Source organism: Syngnathus leptorhynchus, chromosome 15 (genome assembly GCF_054491065.1).
Source record: "Syngnathus leptorhynchus isolate UIUO chromosome 15, UIUO_Slep, whole genome shotgun sequence".
Taxonomy (NCBI): Eukaryota; Metazoa; Chordata; class Actinopteri; order Syngnathiformes; family Syngnathidae; genus Syngnathus; species Syngnathus leptorhynchus.
The window spans coordinates 5,886,640-5,914,155 of record NC_141209.1 but is presented as its reverse complement, the minus strand read 5'-3'; the positions used below and the strand labels follow the sequence as shown (position 1 = coordinate 5,914,155).

Genomic DNA, 27,516 nt, shown 5'->3' with positions numbered 1-27,516 from the left:
AGACATGCCTGCTCCCGCTCCACGCCTCGCTAACTTTTACGATGATTTATTGCATTTGCTATTTGATTTTGGTGGAGAAAAAAAAAAAAAAGGCTCTTGTAATGTGTCATGTCTGCAATCTGCAGGCATCTCGGTATAACGCTTTGATATAAATGTAGCATGTAAAAGGCCACATATTCACTATTCAGTGGAAGACAGATGCCCATGTGTGTATAAGTTGCCACTTTCGTACCCTTTTACAGCCTTATGTCGCCATTAATACAAAAGTAACTCCATTCAGTATCAATTAAGATCTTGAATTCTTAGTCCTTATTATTTTGCATCTAACCTCCTTATAGGCAGCCGTCCAATCAGATGTCGCCATATGGAGGCGTGACCAACGGGCAGCATTTGGTCCACGAAGCCATCTCCGCTAAATCAGGTGAGTCTCATCCTGCGGTTTCGCACGTGCACACAAAGTTCCGTTGCCATTGTGAATGATGGCAACCAGGATACGGATGACCGACCGATAAGCGCAATGGGATATTTTTACCTCGGTGTTGTGTAAAAGCAGTTAGATGAATTAGAATAACTTAGCAGAGGTGATGTCATCGCTGAAGGATGAATCAAAGAGGCTGAGCAATGATGGCATTTTGAAACAGAGAGGACATTCCCATCTGTTGGACAATTCTCCCCCAGTTCCACTTACTCTTTGTTTGCCAAAAGCTTGTTCACTTGCACCGAGAGAATAAAAAATCCAGCTCCGGGGTTTATTGTGGCTAATGTGCTGCATTTGTGGCTTTCTGCACTCACGTGTGTCCCGTCATCTTTCAGGATCTGAGCCGCTCTTTCCATCACGAACCGGCGGCCCGGCGAAGTGTTGAGGTTATTGCAGCACCGGTGATATTAAGCAGTTTTCACCGATGCACCGCACATCTGTTTGTCTGATCACGGCTCTTTTTCCATCGCAGCATTAACATTAGCAAATCATACCATTCATCACTTCATTTGAGTGTCACAGTCAAGCCCAAGCAGAGATCAGCCCGCGTTCGTCCAAACTGAGTTGTCGGAAAAATACGCTCGCTGTGCGCCGCCCACAAAATAAAAACGAGTTTGTGTGTCTGCACTGTGTGTGTGTGTGTGCGTGCGTGGAACGGTCACTATGAATGTGTGTTTGCGACCAGAACATTTATTTTCATTCTTTTCCTTAAAAGTATTGAAAACTGGTCTTGGTTAACAAACATCTTATAAATTCATCAATTCCTGTAACTGGATCAGTTGGGAGCAACTCCTGCATTTTACAAGACACTTTTTTCCATTGTGTGGGGCACACGAGGGAGATGTTACACGTAAGAGTAAAACCCTAAAGAAAAACAGCCAAAGCCTTTGACCTGCACTTTATAAGATCTGCTTTCAATGTGAGCCAATTATCACCATCGTTTTGACATTATTCTTTTTTTATTTAACACAAATTAAATAAAAACAAATATATAATTAAAATAATACATAATAATTAAATAAATAATTCAAATGAGATGTTCCTGTTACTGAGGCAGCAGGAATAAATACAATGTGCAATGGGCAGCTTCCTTTTATTTAAGTTCCATGAATATTTATTTTATTATTATATTTTATTACTTTTATTTGATGAATTATTGATTATTTTATTTAGTTTATTAAGCAAGATTCTCTGCTTTGGAGAAATAGAATTATTCAGCAAGTGTGCAAATCTCTCCATCCATTGACGATGAAAGTGAAGAGAAACAGAGAGCCAGTCTGGTGCTTCGGAGGAAAGAGGCGTGGACGGAGGGGGCAGAGTGTTATTAGAAGGTCCGCATCCTTTGTGCAGCTCTGTGCTTGCCCGGTTTACCTTTTGCAGCGAGATGACTGCACCGCACTGATTGAGTGTGACAGCGACTGCAAATGGAGAGCATTCTCTGTGATCAGCTGTCAGTCGCCATTAATCACACGTTCCCTTTATCTCTCTCTCTTGTAAACTCTTCTAATCTCTTCCTCTATTTGCTCAGACAACGCTCCTTTTGTACGCCTTCTTTCAAACCGCCTCTCCGGTGTGTTAGTCTTGTCAATTTTGGTGACATGAAAGCAAAGGCGGGCTTTTTGTTTATTTTTTTTTCTGTCGAGTTGAAGGGGGGGGAAATATGAGTCGCATGTGTTGTACAGGCCTCTTCTTGGCCTAGCTGCGCCGCTTCAGCTTCTCAAGCTTCTGCAGCCGCTGACTAAGAGGAGATTTATTGTCTTCAGTCTGAGGAGGAAATGAGTGAGTGTCGGATAGTGTCAGGGCGAGGACTCTTTATCAGAATCAGGCAAACCAAGCGTGTTGCCGGCTGCCATCGCCTCATTCAGGTGCAAGCTACTGAAAAACTGACTCAAAGCAGTGAATGGAAACCATGTTGACCTGAAGGGGAGTTCAACTTGGTTCAACTCGTCTTATCTTGCATGCATTACCAGTGCAGGTGTGTTGTCGGAATGTAAATTGATCACAAGACCACAAAGGTATCCAATGAAGGAGACATTTAGATGAATAATATCATAAAAATGTTCCCGAGGATGTTTTAATAATGTATCTGTCATGCTTTCATCAAATTACCCCACAAATCATAATTTCAGCATACTTGACACACTTTTTTTTTGGGTCAAGCTGAAATCAGCCAATTTTCAGGGACTAGTTTGTATACCCAATTCTTGTTACATCCCATTCATTTTTATTGATATGGTATTGGGACACTGGCTGGCAATCGAATCCTTCTCATCTGCACAGCAGCATGTACATTGACACGATCAATGCAACTTGTCAAAGCGTGATTAAAGGAGGTGCCTGGAATGAGACGGAAAGGCGAATGCTTTTCCTTTATCTCTTTCGCTGAGCTACAGGAAGCCGCTTCCAGCTGTCATGTCATCGGCCTGGAAGTCAGTTTTCCATCTCAGTCAGGCCTCGCGGCGTAGACGAGCACCAAAATAAACAGACTGCGCAAAGAGGGAATGAAAGGGAATACTGTTTGGGAGCACAAATGCACACGGCAGCTCTAACTGTACTCAAAATGCCTTTTTTTTACTGGACGTCAGATGATAGGTAGGATGAGGAGACGAGCGGCGAGCACATCCAAAGGAGTCGTTACCCCCCCCCCCCCCCTTCCCTTGCTAGGCTCTCGAGTGCAGCATCATTGTGAAAGCTCTCTTAACTCCACAGGCAGCGCTGCAATAAAGTTGAAAAATGTGATTCTAAGGGCCCGTGACTGACAGCCGCCTTAGAAAGTAGCACTGTGGTACCTTGACAGTTAAATTTGTTCCGTGACCAAGCTACTAAATCAATTTAGTACGCTACTATTTTTGTTACATTTATTTAATCTGGAAAAATAGCATTGTGGTGTAAAATCCTAAGAATCACAATGCAGTAAGGAACTGGTTTTGCTGTAGTTTTTGTGTGTTGGATTTGTGCCTTAATGAGCATGGCCTCGACTGCCTGTGAGCATCTGGGTGTGAGTTGTAGCCTACAGCAGCTTCTTGTGAATGTTTGCATATTTTATTTGTGTGTTGGCTGAAAGTACATTGTGACTATGGTTCTCTTTTTCTGCATGGGCATCACATTACTTTAATTGTCCCCCAATTTAATTTGATTGATTTATTTTACTTGCCTATTACCCCCCCCACCCCCCCACCCCCACCCAAAAATATAAAAAAAGTATAGATGGTACTAAAATGGTTGGGCCCCAAGTGATGTATTTGACAGAGCCTCAAATTTCTGACTGCCCCCTGTCCACAGGCAATGTCTAACATTTCAATATTTTTACTACATTACTGCTTCACGGTCTGTAAGATCATGGGCATCAATCTGGAGAGGGTAATGTGAACACTTTTTAGGGGCCCCAAGCATTTTGGGTGTCTCCTAACCCTCATTTGACACCATTCTGAACAAATAAATCAGTAAAATAGCTACCAGCAACCCCATGTCACCAAAGGCAAGTCACTCACTTCATGTTTTTCATTGTAGTGAAGTATTTGTCAGCCCCCTCCAATAATCATCACCCAAACCAGTTGACTGTTTAACCAGAAGCAAAAAAGGTGAGCTCATCGAAGCTCCAAGCACTATCTCGGCATCACCTCAGGTGGCTTGCTCTTATGTAATCCCCCACACGTCATATTCACCGGAGGTGCTGATTATTTGTAACTTCTGTTTTGTTGATCAACCAATCAGAGGAAGAAGAAATGCTGATATCATTGAAAGACGGTTATCAAATTTGTTGCAGCCTCTTTTGTACATTTCTGAGGGAAATTTAAATTTCTATTTCTTTCCCATGCAGGACCTTCTGTGTACCGCAAGCTTCTGCAGGCCCAGGAACCCAGATGACACCAAGGTGACCAGAGGCGCATCCTGCCACTATGTTGGCCTGACAGGTGTCTCTGCATGTAACCACATACCCTGGCACACTGGAGTATTCTGGGAAAGAACAACAGCGAAAAGTGCGCCGGGCTCTTATGACTGTCCGTCGTACTGCCGCGGACGTGGCATGTCGCATGCCAGGCACGGAATTCCCAGCTTTGACGCAGGTTGGGATTTGGTCGTGCAGCCTAATATCAGATGGCCTTTTCCAGCCTGCATTCACTCTCTACGCCAACAGTTTCCCTCCCTCATTCCCTCCGTGCTACCGATGCCTCGGAAAGATTTCACAGGCAGATAGCTTTCAACAGATGCTTGGCTGGCATTTAGTATGCAAGCTATTCACATGAAGCCACCCCTGCCTGCCACCACCATCAACTGGAGACATCCCATGAATGGTAAGCATGCAGACAAGTTCCTGGCAGTAGATACTGACTTCCCAGTCCAGGATGAAAACAAACAGTTACCAAATCCTTTTTGGCCAAATGGATGAGGTTAATCATAGCTACTGTTGCTGAAACTGACAAGTGGATGTTTTTATGGATGGACCTTCTTTGATATTTTAGGTAAATTATTGCTGTTCTAAAATTGTAAGTAGGTTATGTTGTGCAAAGTAACTCAGGGCGTCTTGTCGATAAAGCTGTAGATTCATTCTGCGTCATGAATCACTTTAAATTCTAAACTTGAATTTCGCACGTCATTCTCGTATGTTGTCGCGTTTAGTTTGCACAGATCGTAATTACCGGATTATCTTGGTACTTTATCATTGCATTGTTGTCACGTAATACGTCGTGTTTGTTTTTTTACGGGAAAGGTATGCTTTATTGCAAGAAACTAAATTGAATGTGTATGTTCTACTGCACTACCACAGTTTAGTTTTTAGACAATCTGTTCAATATCTGACTGTTTACAACACTCGTGCATGGAAATGTTAGCTGTTCTTTTGAGAATCTGTGACGCTGTTAGTAGCAAAGGGAGACAGTCAAATACATGCCGATCGTATCAAAATGTACACTTCATGTAAATAAAGTGGAATCTGACGAGCCCTTTGTAGCGGTCGCCTCGCTGCACTTGAAATTAATGTGCTTGAAAATTAGTCAACAATAAAAACAACACCACATTCCTAATACTAAACAGCTCAACCCAACTGTCATTTTAATCATCAAAGAAAAAAGGGTGTTTCCAATAGTAAGCACAACATAATTTACAGTTTGGGATCTTTTTAAAATCGTTCACTGAGTGACATCAATGTCATCATTAGGGAGCGGCATATTAATAATTTGTTAGGAATTTGATTGATTGTTTGCCTCCAAGCAAACGCTGTTGATTCAATCATGACTTCAGAAACAAAATGATGCAAGTTATTGTTGACATCCATGCAGACCTCCGCCATGCACTTATACAACACTGATATTAAAGATTGAATTCAGAGCATACAGGCAAAAGGTTCTGCCATTCCAATACTAATAATTGATTTATTGGTCACGTCACCCACCCCCCACCCCTCCCCACTGCAGTCGATTAAGTAAATGTGGCCTAAAGCCCATGACTGGCTCTCATATAAAAGAAGGGCTTCACTTCCATTTGAAATAATCCCTAGAATCACCATCCCGTTGCAATGCAGAGGTAATAACATCACCGTTGAAATACGACTTTAACTAGATTGGTTTCCAGCATTTTTACAATTTTTTCCTAAAATCATTTTTTATTTAACGGCATTTAATCCTAAATACACAGTGTAGCACAGCATCGCTTTCCAGCTCGGACATCCAAACGTGTCCTATGTGTCCTGTCATGCTGAGTTCAGTCTCTCTTCTCCGGCATTTTTTTTTTTTCCATCCTCTCTTGTCCTTAAGAATGCAGTGGTCATTCCAAGACAATTTTTGTTCCATTCCTCTTTAGATAAAAACAGGATGAGAATACGCTGAGGTACGAGCTGTTCAAAAATGCTGGAATATGAAGTAAAAACATAAGAAAGTTGGTTTGAAGAAAAAAAAAGGTGATGGTCATCAAGAGGTCTGTTGGGTTTGAGAGTGCACCCACATCAGTCAAACTGGGCCAGATGCCACCAATGTCTGCAGGCCTTTCAATAGTGAAATGGTGCTAGGACAAGACTGAAGTAGTGGGGCAACGAAGGCTCCCCAAATCCCTCTGGACCGCTCCTGAGTAGTGCAGGAAGGTGTCTCTGAGGTCCCTGACGCCTCTTAGCTGCACTTGCACGACTTGACCACCATGTTGGATAGCTGCTCCACTTTAGGTGAGCGGCCCACGTAGTAGAGGATGGTGAGGGGCTCCAGGTCCTGGGGTACACAGCAGGGTGAGGCCGACGCTTCCGGGTTCAGGGTGTTGTAGAGGCTCAGCAGCTTTAAGTGGAGAGAACGGGCCAGAGATAAGAATACAATTGAATCCCCCTCTTAAATCAACTATTGTATGCTAATAGGCAATATAATAGAACACATCTGTGCTATGTACATCTTCTGGATTAGTTTGGATGATAATGTGACATAAAAAAAATACATCATACAAGCTCACCAGAGATGCTGATCAATGCAAAATTTAAATCGAAATTACGTAATGACAAAAAATTATTATTCCACTGACTATTGAGGGTTTAATAATAATAATAATAATAAAAGATAATTTCTGCAGTTTTGTGTAACTTTAATACTTATGTTGTAAATATAGGTCAGCAGAAAGCCTTGTGAGTTAAAAAAAACAAACAAAAAAACTGAGATGGTCCCTGATAAATCCTCCAGCTTGTGCCGTTTTATGACTCACCGTGCTATGTGTGGTGTCAGCGCTGCGTAAGTAAGGACAAGGACCAGAGCAGAAATTGGCGTAGTAACCCTCGGGCTGATGAATCCACCTCCAGCCCAAGTCCTGGCGGAAATTAATATAAAGTGGTCGCACACAGCAGTTCTCCTCGTAATTGCTGCACACAAGGAGGGAAGAGGAGATTAGAGCTCTTAACAACACGGTCATGTAGCACAACTATTTCCTCCCTGTGGCCTTGCTGCCACAGATGAGAGAAGTTCCCAAATTCCACTCTTAGGTGTGCCCTTATTTTCCCTTCCCAGTGAGCCCAGGTGTCTGTCAGCCCGAAAGAGGATATGGCAGGCGAGGAGATGCTTGGCATGTGAGAGTGGCGAGCATTTTCGAGTAGCTGCAGGGACAGATCCCGACTTGTATCATGTCATCACGTCTCGCTGATTAACACGCGAGGTCTTCCTTCCTGCCTGCCATCCCGCATGTTGGCTCGCAGCTCGTACAATTTGATCGCGATAACACACATGCCGCTTATCATATACAGGAGACGGCGACGTGAATAATGGCTTAAAATGATGTCATCGTGTGCTTTGCGCTCTAGTGCATGCTCCGAGTTAATCGTTGTTGCATCGTGTTTGCCATTTGGAGAAAAACAAACATCATTTTGACCAGAATGTGTGAATCGTTCATACTTGGGGTATGACAGTGAACTTATTTATATTCCGTACTTCTCTGGAACATACGGAGTTCCGACACTGAACATATTAGCTAACGACATTCCAGAAGAGACCAGTGCCTAACCCTAACCCTAACCCTAACCCTGTTCCTACATACAGTCGACTGATGTGAAAGGCACTGAACTTCTATCGACTGGTATGTTTTCAAAGGCAGTTTTTGAACAATATAATTGTATCCATTGTTTTTTTATGTTTATAAAATCAAGTCACAGGTTAATGAGAACAAAAAAAAATTCAGGCCCTTGCTTGACAAAAATTTCGGCCCTAGGTATCCACTGTGACCCCTAGTTTGAGACCCACTGCTCATATCTCCCAATTTGGCCCTCAAATACGAAAAACAACGGTATGGGCAAACGTGGCTTACTTGAAGCAGTAATTGGTGTCAAGTGCCCTCTTGCGCCTGCGGGACGAGGAGTGCGCATCCAGCCTATGCGGGGGCAGCATCATGAGGATGAGATGGGGGTACAGCTGCTCCCTTTGTTTCTTAGTGCGGCTCAGATCGTCAAAATCTGGCTCCGTACCTGCGGGAGGGAGCGAGGCGGTCACACAAAAAGAAAAAAAAAAGTACGCCAGCCACAACTAACGATATTCATAATCAACTGTTGGCTTTTACAGGCAGGTTATGTCCAGACCGGGCTTAAGTTTTCATCCCTCTTCAATAGAAATCGCTCTCCGACTTCCTTCTTCCCACTGTCTGCTCGTCCGCTCTCGGCCTGATGGCTAAAGCAGCACATATCTCAGGAGAGATGCTGCTGGTGGATATGTTGGCCCCGCTTTAATTAGGGCCAAACGTCTGAGCGCCATGGCAGCACATTCCTTGTGGCCAAGCCCGTTCCGGAGCGTTCCCAGGACCCGGGGCCCGGGGGCCCCTCGTACTAAGTGAGATACCAGATCGATGTCATTCCCATGCTCTCGACTTGCCTTCTTTCACGGAGCGAGAGACGTTATCTTCATCAAAGACACTGTAATGATGAGTATTCAATCATTCATTCGTCGATGAGGGAATGTCAGAGGAGTGAAACAAGATTTTTTTTTGTGCGTGTAGAATTTGATTTTCATTTATGGTTTTCAATCCACTGCCCTCTTTAAAGGCAACATATGGATCCAATTTACAATATGTGACAACAACCAAGGCTCACCACAGAGGCCCTTTTTGTTCCAATCGCACAAAAATTACCTAGCAATGGTAACATTTTCTTGTATAATAACAAATCATCGTACTCGTCACTAGCGCTGTGTAGGTCAACAAACAATGGATGTTTCGACAAATCAAGCCATCTGCTTTGTTACCTTGATCTTAAAGCAAATATAAACCGGGTGTATTTTCTTTGTCGCTTATAGAAAATCTCCCTGGGTGGCGAATTTGAATTTTTGGGGGGGGTATTTACCTTTGAACTTGACCTCGAGCACCTCGTTGGCGTTTTCAATAATGTCCCCGTTGGGCTTGAAGGTGTGACATGGACAGTGCACGCTGATCTCCAGTCCAAGATTTGTTTCTGAGGGGCAAGGAGCAAAACACAGGTTGCCACATAACTTTACACCAATATAAACAGATTTATCATTTACTGTCATGTTTACAATGGTAGAATTGTGTAACGTTATCATAGTGACCACTTAAAAGACTGCAAGTTAAACTCCATTTCATTACCTTCTTCTTGTGATGTGACATAACAAAATGTAACCTTATCTAATGAAATATATCCTGTCGCATGAGAGAATCGGTGTGCCCCGACACTCACGTCTGTACATGAGCCACTCCCTCACTGTCTCTGTAACATCGAAAGAGACCCATTCGGACATCCCCTTGGTCAGAACGTTCTTGCCCCCGATGTAACGTTGCTTGGCTTTCGGGTCGTCTTTCTGGAGGATCTGCGAGACAGAATGAAAATGTGACCCAGCTGCATAAAGGCAAAATACACTCACAAGAAAGCAGAAGTGTCTGTCTGAGCCAGACTCTTTGGGATGCCTTGGGCCAAATGTCTACTCTTCATGGAAAAAGTGACTGGCTACGTTGATATCCCCATTTTGCAAGTTAATGCCTGCGTGGTTACCCTCTTGCCAATGTGAACCTGGTAGCTATCTCCGAATTGACAAATGAAGGATTTGGTTTTGCCACCTGTAAAGACCTCAGTCCAAAATTTGTTTTTGCAATCCGAACACATCAAGAGGTCGAGCAGCATCCTGTAACGGATTGTGTTTCACCTTGGAGGTTATTAGCATGAGCCACTAGGCATAACTAGGCTCCTGAACAATGTCAGAATCTAATCTCGCTTCCTGTGGGAACAAGGGTCCTGCCAGTATCGGGCTTCTGCCAACCAGCTCTGGCGTGAAGAGTGCGTGGGCGAACGAGTGACAAGCTCTATTTACTCCCCCGGTGGGTGACCCTGTCACTATCTCCACCCGGGCCCCTGGAAACAATCTGCCGCTCTGACAATCTGCATTCAGAGCTGGCCAGCGGCTGCCTTGGAGGCGGGATGCAGTCTCCCCACTTGTCTCCCCGGCAGGAAATGTAGGAACCCGATCATTATTCCAAGTCTCTCATGGGAGATTAATGAGGTAAATCTTTGATGCTTGACAAACATGCCTCCTTTTGTACAATGCACCCTTGTTTATCATGGGGGGATACGTTCCAGACCCACGCACATAATTCAGAAATGAGATGATATAAAAAAGTAAAATCAAGTTCAAACCCTAAATTAAAAAATATATATATATCGACATATATGTAAATTTAAGTCCACACTATATCTTCAATGCTGAAAATAATTAGGCCTCTGTCAATCAAACAACGACAGATTGGAATATTCAATTGAAAAAAAAAAATCATTTCATCCTGCCGAAAAATGGACGTGCATGCTCTCAGATGTGCTCTAATTTGGTCTACAAGCACATGGAATAAAGATCAGTACTCGAGATGAGAAGACTCTGGGGGGAGTTGGACGACCTAATATAAATGTTTTCACCGCCCCCTCGCCAGCTTGCGGCCTCGTACTGTTGGCTCTCATGGCAGAGGGAGAGAGAGAGAGAGCAAGTTGACACACCTGGTAGAGCTCGATCCGCTGCTCGTTTTTCTTGGCGCTGGCGTTAGGGATCCGCAGGGCCCGAAACTCGGCCCGGAACAAGTTGGTGGAGTTCTTCTCCATTGTAGAGACGTTGAAGCGGAACACCTTGGAGGTGATTCCCTTTGGGCAGTAGGGTAGGTCATCTGCAGGTAAAATGGAAAAACATGACTCAACGGTAGCTTTTTATGTGGGACTCCCAAGGATAAATGTTGCTCTTGGCAGAATTCGGTGAAACATAAATTCCCTTCTTACCTCATTGGCTATATTATTATTAAAAGCTATTTTCCACAGATATTCTTACAGGGATGATCATGTTTATCTTGTGATGATTTATATCATTTTTTTAGAGACTTTTTCAGATGTCGCTTTGCAGCATGGCTTCCCTCCAGAAAGTTCCGTGCATTGTGTGGGTTGTCCACTTCCACCACTCAGGTATTGATCCCTTTTTTTTCTCTTTTTTTTTTTTACCTTCTTGTGCGAATGTACTTTATAACATATTTTTGATGCTGATCTAATAAATGTGACATCCTTTTTCTCTAGCACATCTACATTTTTGAAATATTTTAAATTTTTTAATCCCAATTTTAATCTCCACCACAAGTCTTACTACTTTTACCCATTTAGTTTTCCTCCCTAATTATATATTTTAGGTCCATAGAATGAAATGAAAACCAGATTAACATGCCCCAGCATCAATTTTACTGCTCAAACAGATATTCAAATATTCCTAAAAAGCAGAAGGAATTCACGTTCAGGGATATGAGGTCCTATATGCTGAAACAGGACAACAACTTGCTCGACACAACGCTGACGCGTGCACTTTTCATAAAGTAGCACGGCGACATTTAGCAGGATATAAATGGCTGCATTGTGCTTGCACCTGAAGAGCTTCCTGTTGCACCCAAGGCTCGCCCTTCTTTTCATTATATTAACGTATAGTTTATTATTTTAACGAGCCAGGCGCATGCAGTGTGGAGCTAAACAAGCACATAGCAAACATTTTACGAGCCAAGTGGAAACAGTCATTTACTGCCAAGCTCTGGTTAATTTATTACCCCCAGCTTCAACTCTATTAGAGGCTTAGCGTAGCGAGGCTATCACACCCTCAGCTGATTCCCACCTCGAGCTGTTTTCATACAATGGAAACTCATAAAAGCAGCTGTGTATCTTATGTCATCATGCAAACATCTCCAATTACTTCATTTGACCCATAATCCTACTTCAGCGCCCTCCCAGCCATTATCTGATATTTCCACAAACGTTATCCTATTTATAGTTGACCTTTTCTGCATTCATCCTAGGCCGTATATCTGCCCAGTGTTTCCACGCGATCTACAAGGAGGAAACCTCAGTAGCCCTTTGCTGCTCACTCATTGCCTCCACCCCTCCCCACCCCAGTCGTCCCACTCGAACCCCCACTGGAGGCGGAAAGCCCCCCCCCCCTTTTTTTTTGAAAAGCAGATTTGAAATTCTAATCAAGTCTTTGGTTTCCTTTTAGATGACCTCATTTTTCCCATTGCAACAGTTTTAGGTGGATTTCACATTATGGCTTATTTTTGCCAAAGGTCTGAAAGGTAATTTGTTCCATGTTGGCAAACGGAGGGGATAGCTTACATAATTAAAATGGAGCATATTTACTAATTTTATGACCCAATATTTGAATGAGTCACATGCTGACACAATCTTTTGAAGCAAACTATGTGAAGTAACTATCACACATCAACCATTTTAACAGTAGAACCTCCAAAATTGAAGGGCCAAGTAAAGGGCTGCACTGGAAATCAATGAAAACTGGGATTCAGCAGATGCTTCAGGTTGAACTCAAAATGCTGAACAACAAGTGTTTTCCTTAATGAGCAATGGAGGCCGTCTTAGGGTCAAACTTGTGCTGATCCTCCTGCCTTCCGTCTCACATCAGATAAAGTAAAAGGAATGAAGGAAAGAACTTGGGAATCTCCTCTCTTTTCCCTTGTCGCCTGGAGGATTGTCTGTGATGTCATTCTCTCCAGAGCTTTGCAAGGGTAAACAAAAGGAAAGAGGAAGCACGAGGCTGCAGGTGCGCGCCAGCTGCTGAAGTGCCTTGACCTCATAAAAGACAGTGCAGATGTGATTATCCACTCTGTTACACAACCTCCACTTGTAAAAAATCAGATGCACTCGCATTAAGGCACTGTGAAAAGATCCAAATAAGCCACTTGTGCTGACCCAACACACCCAGGTCAAAGTTTTTAAAAAATACTTGAACGGCAAAATGGTGTGGACGCCAACCAGGATGCATCTGCATATTACTTTTAAAGCTTTTGCTTATAAATAGCAAATATTTGACATTGGTAGTTGTGTCTAGAGGAAAAAAGCTGCCTGAAGAATGAGAGAAAAGGTTCTGTTTAACTTTTTAAAAGGGCGTGAAGAACTTGACTATATTCCCACATAGTCCCACCTTCCAAAAGAGAGCGAATGTAAAAGTCATTATATCCAGCGGGAATGAAAACGAACTGAATTATCAAGATGACAGACGTTATGTTCTAACGTGCCCAAACATGTCCGGCTTTCTTGAAAATTATATCATGGAAAAAAAGGAGAAAATTGCAATTTAATGTCCGTTGGCGCAGTTTGGGCTTTTAATGTCGTTGTTCATGTCTTGTATTATCACGTCCAGTACGAAAAGCGACCATCAGCGGTCCTGCTTCTTATAGACCTCGTGTTTGTTTTGGGAGCTGTGCTTGTACCTCTGACCAGTGTAGAAACCTCTGAGCTACAACTTTGGAATGTCAGGATGACTTGGTGGGACCTGTGACACCAATTGGATTGGTTGGTGGGTTCTACTCAACGTTACAGCCCAGTGCACTGAATTGGGCGACAGCACCCTTCACCTTTAAAAAAAAAAAAAAAAAAAACCTCCATCTGGGGGTTGACTTTTGTTCCCTACTGTCGGGAACAATAAATGGAGCACGTTTTACACAGGAAATACCAGTGTGGATGAACACGGGAATTGGATGAAAACACTGGGATAGCTTCAGCCGCTAAATGCTGCAAGATGAATGGGTTAACAGGAGTGAGAAAGTTATAAAGGAGGATGAAAAATATTAGGAAACTGGCAGTCTGAAAATGGAAATGAGGTATTGGAGTTGGCATAGGATAGTAGAAGCTAACTGCCTCAGAACCCCCCGCCGCCTGCCACCCCCCCCCCCCACTTTTTTTTTTTTTTTTTTTTTTTTTTTTTTTAGGAATGTGTCAGAATTAGGCTGGAGTTCCCATGGCTTTAGTGTGAGGTATGTATGAGGAATGGCGCTCATTCCAATTAGACTGTTTACTTTGGTCTCCCCTTTGCACGCGCGTAAAATCTGCGCTCAAACAAATGACAGCATTTGAAAAGATAGACTTGAGTCCACAATTATTCATTTGCTGGCCACATTTTTATTTGCTGAATGAATACCTTCTGGCTTGAAATGACAAATGACTGGAGAGTGTTATTGAGGTAGCTGAGATTTTTATGTGCATTCATTTATTGCAGGTCTTAGCAATAGGCTTCATGCACGTGCCGTTATGACGATATTTTTTTTGATACAGGAATAAACATTTACCCTTAAGTAGGTAACCCGCCTCTTTCCTGAATAATACAGAAGATTTATGGATGGCTGGATTAAGGGCTATCCTCAATTTTTGAGTCTCTTGCCACGTTTCCTACAAATACTACATCCATTCAGTCATCCATTATTTTTTTTTTTTATAGTGCTTCTCCTGATTTGTGTCGCAGGTCAATTGGAGCTTATCCCAGGTGACTTTGGATGTAAGGCATGGTAGACCCTTTACTGGTCACTTGTCGGTGGGAGGACACATATGTACATGATAGACGGGTCATTATTGACCCAAGGCATTCCACCTAAATGGGCTGGAGAGGAGATTGGAATACAAGATTTTGCAAATGTGAGTCAAATATGCTTTGGCAAATTAGCCCATTTTACTAACTTGACCCCAAAATGACATTTCTACCCCAAAATGTGTTTTTGAACAACAAAACGCTCTTTTGCTAAATGGCAATTAACTTTTCAACTTTTGTGACTTTTTTTTTTTTTCAAATGTGTAAATGGATCAGAAAAGATTGGGAATGTGCATTTATTCAACTCATTCCCTTTAATTCACAATCATTTTGAACTTAATTGTGAGTTTAATCCTATTTAGAATGGTTTGGTTCAGTGGATGACAAACATATCACGTGACTTGGAGTTTGCTCACTTTGCCTGACAATGATGGATGGCCATGCATTGAAAATAAACTTACTGTTTTCAGGAGGCCCATTGATCATGTTGAACTTGTAAATCTCTTTCGCGTAGTACTCAGTCTCCGTGTTATCCTGCCCACAGCTCTGCTGCCGGTCTCTTCCCAGTTCCTCAATGAGTTCCCTGGTGCTGTTGTAGAGCGCCAGCACCTGGAACGGTACCTGGCTCGGACCCGTCGTCTGGGGTGGACTGGTCAATCGGAGTTTACTGAGGATCTGTCCTCGTACCGCCTCCACTCTTTTCTTCTTGATATGGTCAATGTCCACGGTGGTGCAAGTGGAGAGTGACAGCACCATTGTCACGCAACAGGAGAGCAGGAACAACAGAAGCGCTTTGGCCAGATTCATAATTCACACTCACTCTGCTTACAGCCGCCCAGGTAAAAAAAAAAAAAAAAAAAAAAAAGATCGAAACAATTGCAAATTCCTCTTTTCATTCACGTTGTGAGTGAGTTCGGTTCCTGGAGATGTTCCATGATCTTGAGCGCTATGACATTTTAACAAAGTGCGCCTTTGCGCGTGTGCAAATCCTTGTCATGGTGCAAAAAGAATCTCAAGCCTTCATTAAATCTAGATGTCCAATTCTTCATTCCTCTTAGGGCATCGCGCACAGTGCACCGCGGGTGACTCTCTCCATTGCACGGCGCTCTATCTATCTATCCTTCCACTTGGGTGAGTAGGCAATGCTGCATGCAGACTTATTCTTCCACTCAGTGCACCGACTGCTGCTGCTCTAAAAGCTTTATACTCTCCTAGTGTGACGTCTCTGAGGGAGGGGCGGCTAGTAGACCCAGCTGGGACCATACAGGTCCGTCTCGGTCCCTAATTCAAAACTGTCATTTTAAATCAAACCATTTGAGATTGATTTAATCCAGTGGTCACCAATTTGGTGCCTGTGCCCCCCCCCCCCCCCCCCCCCTCCAGCATATTATAAAAGTGTCATTAGAAATTATAGTAGATATTTCTGGTAATGTGATTATTATTGTTTTTTTTTAATTTTTTTTTACAGCTGTTGTGCCTATGTCAAGTGTTGCATATGTTTCCTATCGTAATGAATCATTATTTGTTTTTGAGAAATCATTAACAGGTTCAAAGTCTTCACATAAGTGGTTGTTATTATTAATAACATACTGTTGAGTTAAAAGTAGCCTATAAGATTTTTACTTGGGAAGTTGTGTATGAAACTGGAAGCCCTTCATATGATCACTGCTATTACCGGTGGCAATGGCATGGAATAATTTACCTGATTTTTAATCCACCTCTTTGTACTACCCCCACTTTGCAACTAAATAAATAATAAATATTACATATAAACGCAATAAAACAGAAGAAAAACATTTAGTGGAAGAAATAAAGCACATTTGTCAAGTGGTTTTGGTATGACGCTCCAATAAAATGCTGGTAAAAGCTTGTGCATACGCAAAAAAGTTACAACAGCGACATCTAGTGTAAACGAGTGTATATTGACACCGTTATTTATTCTTTTTATTTATTTATTTATTTATTTTTTAAATTGATGTCGTAATAACTAACAAGGGTAACAGTGGGTAGCCAGAAACACTAAACAATGTTTTCACTTTCTATTTGATTTCATTCAACAAATATCTATCCCCTCAGTGCGTCACTCCGTGCGTTACCATGGCGACTGTTACCCGGCTGTGACGCTTGTTGATATCCAGGTGCAGACGATGGAGACTTAAACTCAACCAAAACAAGATCGATATGGACGATGGCGTGCAACTGGGTGAAAGTGGGTCTGTTAAAAACGTGAGTGTTACTGTGGCTTTGGGAAAGTAACTTAGTGAGCTTCTTTCGTCTGTGACATCGAAGCACTTGTTACGACTTAGCTAATGCTGTTAGCCACGTTAAACAGAGCTTGAGGTAAAACGCATGGTTAGGGTTAGGGTTAGGGTTAGGGTTAGGGTTGAGTCGGTAAGCTCGATCTTCATTTGGTGCAGCCCTTGATAATCAAGAGACAACATTGTCTAGTATGATAAATAGCAACCGGAACAGTGCTTTTATGTCAAAGACACGAAAGCTAAGATAACTATGCTAACACTGAAATCTGCATGAGAAGTCTTGGCCCTAACCCTAACCCTAACCCTAACCCTAACCCTAACCCTAACCCTCACCCTTGTTTTGCTCGCTGTTGGAAGATTTAGAAGTTTTAATTTTGAAACTGTATAGAAAATGAATGATGAATATCTGCATAAATATAAATACAATGATATAAACAATTACATAATCTTATAATTTCAGATTTACAGTCTTATTTGATGGAATTTTTTTTAGCCTCATCTTTATCCAATACTAATTTGAGTTCTCTGCTGTCACTTACAGACTGTAAAATCTGGTCGAAGAGCTCGCCTCGCAGCAGACCAATCACTTGGAGATGTCCGCAACTCCAGGAAGTCTTCCCTGTCTGCTTCTGCCGGAGAAGTATGTGATCTCATTATACATGAAGATTATTTACATGTCATACAGGAAGTTATTATTGCAGTAACCACAAAATCTATTATCTCTCAATTATATGCAATAATCCAGGATGATGATGAGGTAGGTTGCGTGAACAATGTTGTGGTTTTGTACCGCTTCTGTAGCAAAAACTCCACAATCATCTTTATATCACTGTGTCAGTCAAGGTTCATCTTAATCCCACTTCACCTGCTTTGGTTGATATCTTTTTTGATTTTGTAAAATTGCAGAATGTAACTTGAACACTATCATGACGTAAATGGTATAAAGATCTGATGGAGTGACTTATTTCCTTTTTGTATGCTTAAAATGTTTCATTTGCTATGTTTCTTCTTTAGCACATAGCAAATGCTCCAAAACCTTTGGCTATAATTGTCCTTTTTGTATTTATCTTTACATGTTTTGACATTTTCTCATGCAGGATTTAAGACAGACTTCACACCAAAAAAAAATCACATCTTTTTTCCACTTACCATCTTTAGCCTCAAATTTAAATTTTAGTGGACTGTAGAATTTTGTGTGGATAAAAAAAAATAAAAAATAAACATTGATTTTAAAAGCAACACATTAATGATCAACTAGTAGACTATTCAACCTTTGTCAGATTCTATCACAATATTACCGGGGATGTCTCAGCTCAGAACATTAGTATTTTATTTAATGATACAAAAGTATGCGTCTAAATGTAGGACGAAAAAAAATGCAAGACAAGTCACAGCAGCACCGACAGTTAGAAGAGAGCAATTCCTATCACTTCATCGCTGGCATTTTTGGACTCAGTCACTTTGCTTGCATTGGTAAATTGTCATGCAGCCAGCACTCCCCAAGCAGAAACATCCCAGCAATGCTGTCGCTTTAGGCTAATCTTCCCAAATTAGGCCAACTTCCTCAACGTGGGGACCGATATTCTCGCGCCCCCTCTGACCCGCTCAGTAAACGCAATACATTTTTCCAGCCTGCCGTGGGTTTATTTACAGTCATCGTTTATCAAGCCTGGCCTCTTCCGCCTGAAATACCCAACTGATTGGTCACATTCCTGGCATCCTTTTAAACAAAGACGCCACTGCCTTTTGGGCTCATACAGTTTGGACACGACAAGTTCCTTGCCCTGGAGACCATCACAGAATCCTAATTTAGAAACCACGAGGGCTTAGCTAATTTCTAAAACAGCCCTAACATATTTGGTCATGAGCAATTGGAGGCACAGTAACATGTGGCTGACGGCATTCACATATTTTTGTTTTAAGTGAAAGCCAGTCCATTCAAGGTACGTAATGGTTGGGAATGCAGAACACTTCAAAAGGCAAATCATTTGGAGTCCAGACAATGTTTTCTGGAAAAATATGACCCACAAGTCAAACAAAACTTGGTGTTCATCTGCAAATCTGGTGATACTTTACCTTCATGGGCATTCCAAGAATTCATTAGAAAATGTGTATTATGTTATTTGTGTTTTTTTTTATTTATTTATTTATTTATTTATTTATTTATTTATTTATTTATTTATAGCAATGTGTGTCTACACACAATTATGGCATCCTCTTAAGAAAAAATGTACTAAAGCCTTAACAAGTTTTGAATGATGTAATTGTCATTTGCTTACTACAAGAGAATAAAAAAAAGGCACAAATCAGGATGAGATCATTTTGTAAAGCAGACGTGCATTTTTCAATATTTCCAAAATTGTTTGTCTTATAATCGCACTGCGTTTTGATTAAAAAAAACAAATAAACAGTCAGTATCTGTCTAGAACTACATGAGCTTGTTGAGTCCCAAGTCTCCCTATAATGGATCATATCCGTTGGTGTGGCTCCCTCCCTCATCCTGCGCCCAACAGTGACGTCCAAATTTAAAAATAGCTCGGGTAAAGAGGGCCAACGATGAAAAAAAGATTTCCTATTTCATCATAAATGAAACAAATTCTTCATGAGCTCTTTGTCCTCTGCAGACTCAATTTGGTAATGAGAAATGTTGTGGCCTTCTTTTTTTTTTTCCACATTCATTTGTCTCGTGCCCCCGCTCGTGAGCTGGGAGGAATGCATTCATTCAAGGGCAGTTCTCAGGGTCCCACTCTCAGGATCAAGATGCATACTTGCATTACTATTTTCAGAATCAAAGAACGATAGGGAGAAGGTCATTTTTTTCCCTGTTAATCTATTTTAAGGTCAGACTTACATAGGGTGCTTGGCTGTTCCCACACTCTTGTGCTCCATATGTTGCCGTCTTAGACATGAAGCTATTGGAAACAAAATGAATGCAGCTTAACTATTCCAGTGCAGTCGTGCTTATCGCATCCTCAGAACAACATTTCAATTAAGCTTTGAGGTCTGTTCTGTTTCACTTGTGGACATCTGGATTCTGTGTTGCAGACAAGCTCTCCCTCTACTGGTATTGCTGGGAAAACTTTGCTGGTCTTAGTCTGGACACGCAGGTCATTCAGAAAATGTCCCTCCACCGGTGGCCCGCAAATTCCATTTATTTTGCAATTATGAGAGTAAATAGAGCATTTCATATGTTCTTCCCCACCTTTAATGTAACCTATGACCTTTATGAATCAATTGATTTTTATTGAATCTTTTCAAGCCTATTTAAAAGTCTTCTATGAATACATTAGAGATATTTATGAATGAACTAAAATGTGAGTTTTTAATGTTTAATTTTCCTTCTCCAGGGGCCCCCTCCCAAACCACCCAGGAGGCAAGGCGGCTGGGCAGAAGAAGTCTCCGGATCCGGTCTTGGCAAGTACGTCTTTCTCCATTGGCCACTCTGAAGGCAGCGAGTTGTGCATGTTATTAATGGACTCTGATTCTGTGGAACAAGTTTATTTATCAGTGCATATTTGGGCCCGGAGCTGTGAATCAACAAGGTTAGCGTGAGCCTATGTGAGCGGGCCTTCGTCCATTTGTCTTCATCTGCTAGCAAGGTGCTAATTGACATGGTCAATACATCAGCCACAGGAGGGCACTGTTAGCCAGCCGGTTCCTCCATCACCGAGGTTCTCGCCACTTTATCACCCCATGTGAGCTGCTCTACATGGGGAGCACAACACAACATGGAGACAGTCATTTAATATTTAGGACAGAAGCTCTTATGTTAACATGTCATGTTAGTGGGGTGAGTTGTAGTTTTCTTGAGAAGCGATAACACAGCAACTTTGAGTTGATCCGACATTTACCTCGTTTACTGCGCCGTCAGTAAAAGCAGGCCGACCAGCAAAGTCCGTGACCCCTTCGACCTTTTACCAGAAGCGTGTCGCTTGTCTGAATTTTTTTTTTTTTTTAACCCCAACTTGATTCCCAGCTTCAAAGCCATTGAAACACAGGAGGTGTAAAAGGGTTTTGCACGTGCATTGATCCTCCGTGAAACAAAGTAAGTAATGGCCCCCCCTGGAGCCGGCAAGGACTTTTCCCTACAATGTCACCCCTCATGCTCAATCACCGCCGCCCTCCTCCCACTAATCCCAGCGCAGAAATCCCGGGATTTGTCGATCTATCACTTCTAATTGACACTAAATGATCTGTCAGTTTATTGATGAACCTTTGAAACCGGGTTGTCACAATATATTTTATCCCTAACAACTTTTTTCCAGACAGTTTTACCATGTCTATCTATCGCTTTGCCTTACATGAGTCTTAATCAAGGAGCTAGTAATGTGTCTTAAGTGTGGAAGCTGAACCGCCCCCGGCCAGACAGGACATAGTCCAAGGGCAGGCAGCTACACGAGGCTCTCTGCTCCTCACTGCCCTGCTTGGTTGGACACCTGCTTCCTCACTGTTGGCTTTAGAAGATACACCGATTAATTACAAGAGCTGGTAAATAGTAGCAAATAAGAAATTCCTAAAGACTGTTGGATGCTTATAATAGATTCTTTGAAAGTCACTTAGTGTGTGTTCTATTGAAGTTACAGTGCATTTGTTAGTTAGGGTTAACCCTAACCCTAACCCTAACCCTTGTATACAACATAAGATCTTCATGATATCATTTAACAATTAATCACAACGTTTTTACAAAATATTGATATTGTTGTCAACCTGGAATTCTTCAAACGACATCAGTGGAAAGACCGTGCCGGACGCTGACTTATCTTTGCAAACCAATAGGGGGCACTATGTAACCAAAGAAACAAACAAACATTTTACAGAGTGAAATAGGATTTACTTGCCCTGAGAAGACTTACTTCTCCTTATTAATGAAGATATACTAAATCCCATAAAAATGTGTCTTAAAACCCACAGCTAGTGTTGAAAATAATAGTTGTTATTAAAACAATTTTTTTCTTAGTTTTTGCACTGTGTGCAGTAAGACGGCCCACGCTGAGAGCCGGATTACTATCATAAGATACACATGAAGACTGGTATTTCACATGAGTATATTGCACTAGTTAAATGAGCAGTGCCTTACAATTTATTGTGCTTTCCGCATGTGCACAGATCTTCAAGAAGAGCCGCTGCAGACGACCTGGAAGAGTAAGCTGACTCAGCCACATTATCATCCATCCTTCAAAGTACTTTTGTAGCTGCCGATTGAATTCAATGACAGTTATAGTTTTGTGTGTGGATAAATATAGGTCTCGAAATGTAAATGTCCCCCCCCCCCAAGTAAACTGAAAATTGGCGCTCATTGAGATTGTCCTTGGTTGCACGTAATCCTTACCTTCCTAGAACAATCACTTAACATGATTGAAAAAAAAAACAACACAGCATGACTGAGTTGTCATCACTTTTATTGCTGCGAGGAGCCAAGCTCTGCTGTTATTCTTGGAATAACAGTGAAGCTGTGACTAGAATAGACACAGTCATGTGGCGAGCAGGTAGAGGATGCATGCAGGCATCTATTTTTGAGACATGGTGGCAGCTGGTGCTTTCTATTAAAAGGGTTTTAAGGTAGTTAGCAGTCTAAAATAAAGCATGAGTCACTGCTTCTGTCTTAGTAGTAAAATAATATTAAAGACAATTAAAAAAAAAAAAAATCATTTCCTCACTATTTCGGCTGCATCTACAAATAATTCAATAATAGTCTCACCCTCTCTCTTTTCACAGCCGCCGGCTGAGACCACAAACTCCCCAAGGATTAGATGATGATGGAGGTAAGTGCCCCTTTACAGTCCCCCCCACTCTTGTGTCTCTCCTCACGGGCAGATAGAAACCCTCTGGTGCCTCCCCGGCACATTTATTCTGAGCAATAGTGTAGATAAGCAGGCCGTCAAGATTGTAGCGGGCAACATTTCTCCTTGGATGCTATGTTGAATGTAGAGCGCTGACTTCTAAATAAACACTCACCTTTTTGATAAACATGAACATGTTCATTAAGAAAAATTTGATCCCTATTTGCCACCAAATTGTCTTGAGGTAATTCACTGGGTGCACACACAATCCCAAGAGCGACACAGTTAATCACTGCACACACAAGCACATGAACAGATCACGGAGGAACATTTCTGCTTTGACAGACTCACCTGAGGGTCCAATTCTGTGCAAAACAAAACAAAGAAGCAAAGCAACATTCAGAGCACTGGTGTCCCCAACCACCAGTTACAGAGAAAGATTCAGTTTTCAAACTGAAGCGTTTCAGTTCTCATGCCCTTAGACCGGCAGAAAGAAGAGAGCCAGAGGCAGGGGCATTGGAAATTACAGTGCCGAGGGGTAGCGAGATAGCCCCTACGATCTTGATTATGTCCATGACGCTTATCCCTTGTGTCCACTGGCTACTAGCTGGGAGAAAGAGGGTAGCCCAGGTCATAGCTCCCATCGCCCCTTCTGCCACCCCCCCACAGCTCCCTGACACTCTCTTCAAATAGTCACGCTACTGCAAACACAATCATCACGTCTCACTGATGTTGAATATTATCATCCCATAACCTTTTTCAAAATGAATTTTACGCTCAGATGATTGTTTTGACTGGATATGTCCGTTATAAGAGGCCCGAGTGATGTGGTGCGACGTCAAAGTCGCTGAGTGGTCTACAGCCACCGTGAATGATCTCCCTCTTGATATTTACATGCTTCAGCCAAGAAGGTGATCATGTAAAAAGGATCTGCTCGGGCCCTGATGTGATGCCTGTCGAGGTCCAGGCGAGGTTGTGTGGTGGTGGTGGTGGGCGTGGCGGGCGCCGGAGATGAAAGCGATGGAGCTTGCTCGAGTTCTCGTCCTTCTTGACCTCCACTCGAGACTGAACGTGCAGCTCATTTCCAAATGTCTGTTTCCAACGTAGATCACACTTTGCATAGACAATAGTACATTTCTGGCTCAAGTGGTGTCAGAGTGGGTGTGGACAAAAAAAGACAAGCCGGGATGTTATTTGTAAGGTGCCGGATGGCGAGGCTTTTTGATGTCATTGCACTAAGACCATTAAATTTGATTGGGGGTCCAGGGGGGACGGATTCTGCTGAACGCTGTGCTTTGTAAATGAGAGGACAAAGTGTCACTGGGGCCTCATGAATATGAAATACCCGCGCCTGCATTTATTTGGATATCAGAAACACAGATGAATCTTGTCAGCGGATAAACGAGCTTGGCATTTTTAATTGGGTTTAATTAAAAAAAAGGGGGATGTATTCTCAAAATTACAAAAAAATAATAAGTTGACAGGGAAATGAGTCCCTAGAATTATTCACATATGAAATAAGATTTAAACCACAGATGAAACTGTTGACTTTTTTTTCTTTCATCACCACATCCTCGAGTACTAAAATACAGCGGAGGCCCCGTGATCCATCTTGCTCCAGTTTGCTTTCCGGAGTTGTTCTAAATCTGCTGTGACGTACACGCCAAGATACTTCCTCACGTCAGAGGATGCACATTTCCATCTCCTTCTGCCGTTTAGCTCATCGATTGACTTTGCCCTCAAGCTGCCGTACCGCGGCCGGAGATTACTGACAGCTCTCCAAGCGCAGTCCAAGTCAACATTTCTCTGTCACCGTGTGACTGTTACTCTCACGCTTGTCTCTGTCTCTTGACAAGACACTGCTGCAGAGTTAATGGAAAGCGCTGACATTATATTTACATTGTCGGAAGCTTGAATTGAACCCTTTTTATATCTATGGTTGGGTTTTTTTTGTTTGTTTTTTAACTCAGGTGCTAGTCTTGTACCTGTCTCTCAAACATGTTTTTTTTCATTTGGTGGAAAAAAAGGAAGAATGCAATTATCATTTTACATATATGGGTGAATTTAGGTCAGAAAATAATTTGACGTAAAGTACAGTTGGCTTGAATGCACGCAGTTCGTCTGTTATATCGATATTCCACTGTATGTTCTGACAACAATGAACAAATGAATCTTTTGGTAATACAAGCTCAGGCATTTCAACAGCAGCTCATTTCCCTACGTGTATTTCTGTATGTCTCATTATCTCCTCTCATATTTTTTCCTGCTCCAACAAACGTCGAAGCGCAATGCTGTGAAAGTTTGCCTTGTCCTTCTTGGGAGTGGAGCCATCCTCACTCCTGTTGCGTTTTGCCAATTAAAGCGGGTTCCCACTGTTTGAGCAGCGGGCTGGCGGCTCTCCGCGCCGCAGCCCCTGCCAGGCCTCACGGTGACATCCGACCCCACACAGATGGGCTCGCGAGCACACGCTCTTGCACGTGGCTGGAGCCCGCCCCAGTCGGAGTGGCAGAGTGGACACAGAGGTCGGCCCGCTGGCCACCGCGGGTCCTAGGGGGTGGGCAGCGCTGACAGGGCCCAAATGCTAAGGTAGCGGGGGGCGCTTACTAGGGAGCCCCTGGCCAGAGCCCCTCTCACAGCGGGAAGAGCTGCCGCCTCAACTGCTGAATATTCATGGCCGCATGGCTATTGTGACAGGCAGAGAGGGAGGGGGACAAAGTGCCACGCTGGCACACACAAATACATTTATTTGTATTCATTTGAATATTCTTTCCTTGTTTTATGTCTCGAGATATTCCAGTCATTCCAGATTTGGATGAAGTGCAGGAAGAAGATCTCAACATGCAAGTTGCAGCTCCACCGAGGTAGGCCGGGTTCGCGCCCCGTCGTCCGCATACAGGTCACATGTCAAGCGCCTTATTCCGAACAATGAGATGATCACCTGCCCTCCGCACGTAGTGTGTCACTTGATCCGGCTGCCATGGAAGGATAACCGTCGGGTGTGATTTATGCAACCGTGTTACCCGGGTCCTTACCAAACGAGATCTTTGATTTACAGGGCGGCGAGATGCACGCCGACGTGTCGAATATGTAGCGAGGCTATGACAGCGGTGGAGGTTATTAGGCCGGGGCTCGCTCTCTGTGCGAGATAATATCCACATTGAACTCATTGCAGGGGCAATGTAGCGTGTAATGTGCAATAAGTAGGACTGGCATGCGCTGCGAGGCCCCGGCCACTTTCAGAGCCCCCTCACTTAATTCCGACCCGCAGATAAGCAGCTGGGTTTCAGTTTGAGGCGTTTGCCACTTGGCAACCATCTCCTGCTTTCTCTTGTTCTTTGCTTGAAATCGTCACGCCTCCAAATTTCACTCCTGTTCTTTTAAGTCTTGTTTTGCGTAAAGTTAATTGATTGAATAGAATTCTCAGACAAATTTTTTCTCTTTTTATGGCCTGTATTTAGCGTTCAAGTCAACCGGGTAATGACCTACAGAGACCTGGACAATGATCTGAAATATTACTCTGCATTCCAGACTCTCGTAAGTCAAGAACTTCAGTGTCTCTATATACAATATACACATGTACATACATACATCTATACATATGTACACACATATGTACATATATATACGTATACTAATACAAATACATACATATTCTTGTATACATACACATACCTATACTTCATACTTATACGTATCCATATAGTTCATATAGTAGATATACTTACACATAGATAGTTATATATGTACTTATATTTATACTTATGCTTATGCTTATACTAATACTTATGCTTATACATATACAAATACTTATACTTGTATATTATATATATTTATACATGTACATACAGGTCATATACTACTTATATACCTATATTACATATATATTTCTACTTATACAGTACATGTTTGCCATGCACCTTTTACTGGACTGTTTCTTCAGGATGGAGAGATCGACTTGAAGCTCCTCACAAAGGTTTTATCACCGGAGCAGGAGGTGAAGGAGGTGAGTGGATTTTTAGTAAATATCGTCTTTGAGCTCCTACTAAAGAAGCGTCCAGCTCTTGTCCACCCTGCCTCCCCTTCCCAGCTAATCAAGATTTATGATGTGTACATTAACAGCCTCATCTCCCCTCATTCTCCTCATTCTCTCTTTCTCGGCACACCTCCGTCTGCCCCCAATTCTTCTTTGGCGACTCTGCAGGAAGATGTGCTGTGGGACTGGGATCATCTGTTTACAGAGGTGTCTTCGGAGCTGCTCATGGAATGGGATCAAGGGGAGAGTGACGAGCAGGCTTCATAACATGCAATTTGAGCACAAAGTCCGGATGCCGGGAAGTGACAAGTGAATCATGTTCATTTCATTCATTCCATTTTGATACTGAATCTATGCTGTATTTCCTAAATTATACATATTGTGCAGTTTGTCTTGCATTTTCTACATAAATTCACCGCAAAGTGACCACTGCTGGCTTTTGTATCACTAACTTCAGCACAGTTTTTGGAGTTCCACTAAGAGTTCGTTTGAGGCCCGTCTTCTGTACAGGCGTCATTATCGTCAACCTCATACAAGTCCAAGGTTGATAATCAGCTAAGCTGAAATCCAGTTGATTGTGTTCAAATTAACATTCCTCATTAAGGCCTACAACCTTATTGTTATTGACTGCGCCATTGACTTTATCTTGCAGCTCTTTGATAGTAGCAACCCCTTCTTTACTATTATC

The 27,516-nt window shown here is 42.4% G+C and overlaps 3 protein-coding genes across 4 annotated transcripts in view; 2 read left to right on the top strand and 1 right to left on the bottom strand.

Moving 5' to 3' along the window:
- Positions 1–5,493, top strand: part of ttll5 (tubulin tyrosine ligase-like family, member 5) — a 35,408-nt gene extending 29,915 nt beyond the window's left edge. The window contains exons 30-32 of one of the 2 annotated variants that reach the window (XR_015068318.1): positions 339–421; positions 4,299–4,545; positions 4,617–5,493. Coding sequence is in view for 1 of the 2 variants with exons in the window: in XM_085931691.1 (XP_085787817.1) it covers positions 339–421; positions 4,299–4,345 (130 nt within the window). In the remaining variant the exon portion in view is untranslated. Of the gene's footprint in view, positions 1–338; positions 422–4,298 lie in introns of both variants that reach the window. The other variant, XM_085931691.1, reaches the window with a different exon arrangement.
- Positions 5,494–6,060: 567 nt separating this feature from the next.
- On the bottom strand, positions 6,061–15,918 carry tgfb3 (transforming growth factor, beta 3). The gene is made up of 7 exons (XM_085931707.1): positions 15,219–15,918; positions 10,920–11,083; positions 9,618–9,747; positions 9,267–9,374; positions 8,243–8,399; positions 7,154–7,307; positions 6,061–6,738 (listed from the first exon to the last, which is right to left on the bottom strand). Exons 1-7 carry the CDS (start codon positions 15,562–15,564, stop codon positions 6,580–6,582), a joined length of 1,218 nt encoding a protein of 405 aa, XP_085787833.1. The 5' UTR covers positions 15,565–15,918; the 3' UTR covers positions 6,061–6,579.
- Positions 15,919–16,854: 936 nt separating this feature from the next.
- ift43 (intraflagellar transport 43 homolog (Chlamydomonas)) lies at positions 16,855–27,246 on the top strand. The gene is made up of 9 exons (XM_085931711.1): positions 16,855–16,983; positions 17,557–17,655; positions 20,363–20,433; positions 22,122–22,157; positions 22,731–22,777; positions 25,584–25,656; positions 26,254–26,329; positions 26,736–26,798; positions 26,997–27,246. Exons 1-9 carry the CDS (start codon positions 16,939–16,941, stop codon positions 27,093–27,095), a joined length of 609 nt encoding a protein of 202 aa, XP_085787837.1. The 5' UTR covers positions 16,855–16,938; the 3' UTR covers positions 27,096–27,246.
- Positions 27,247–27,516: the final 270 nt, after the last annotated feature.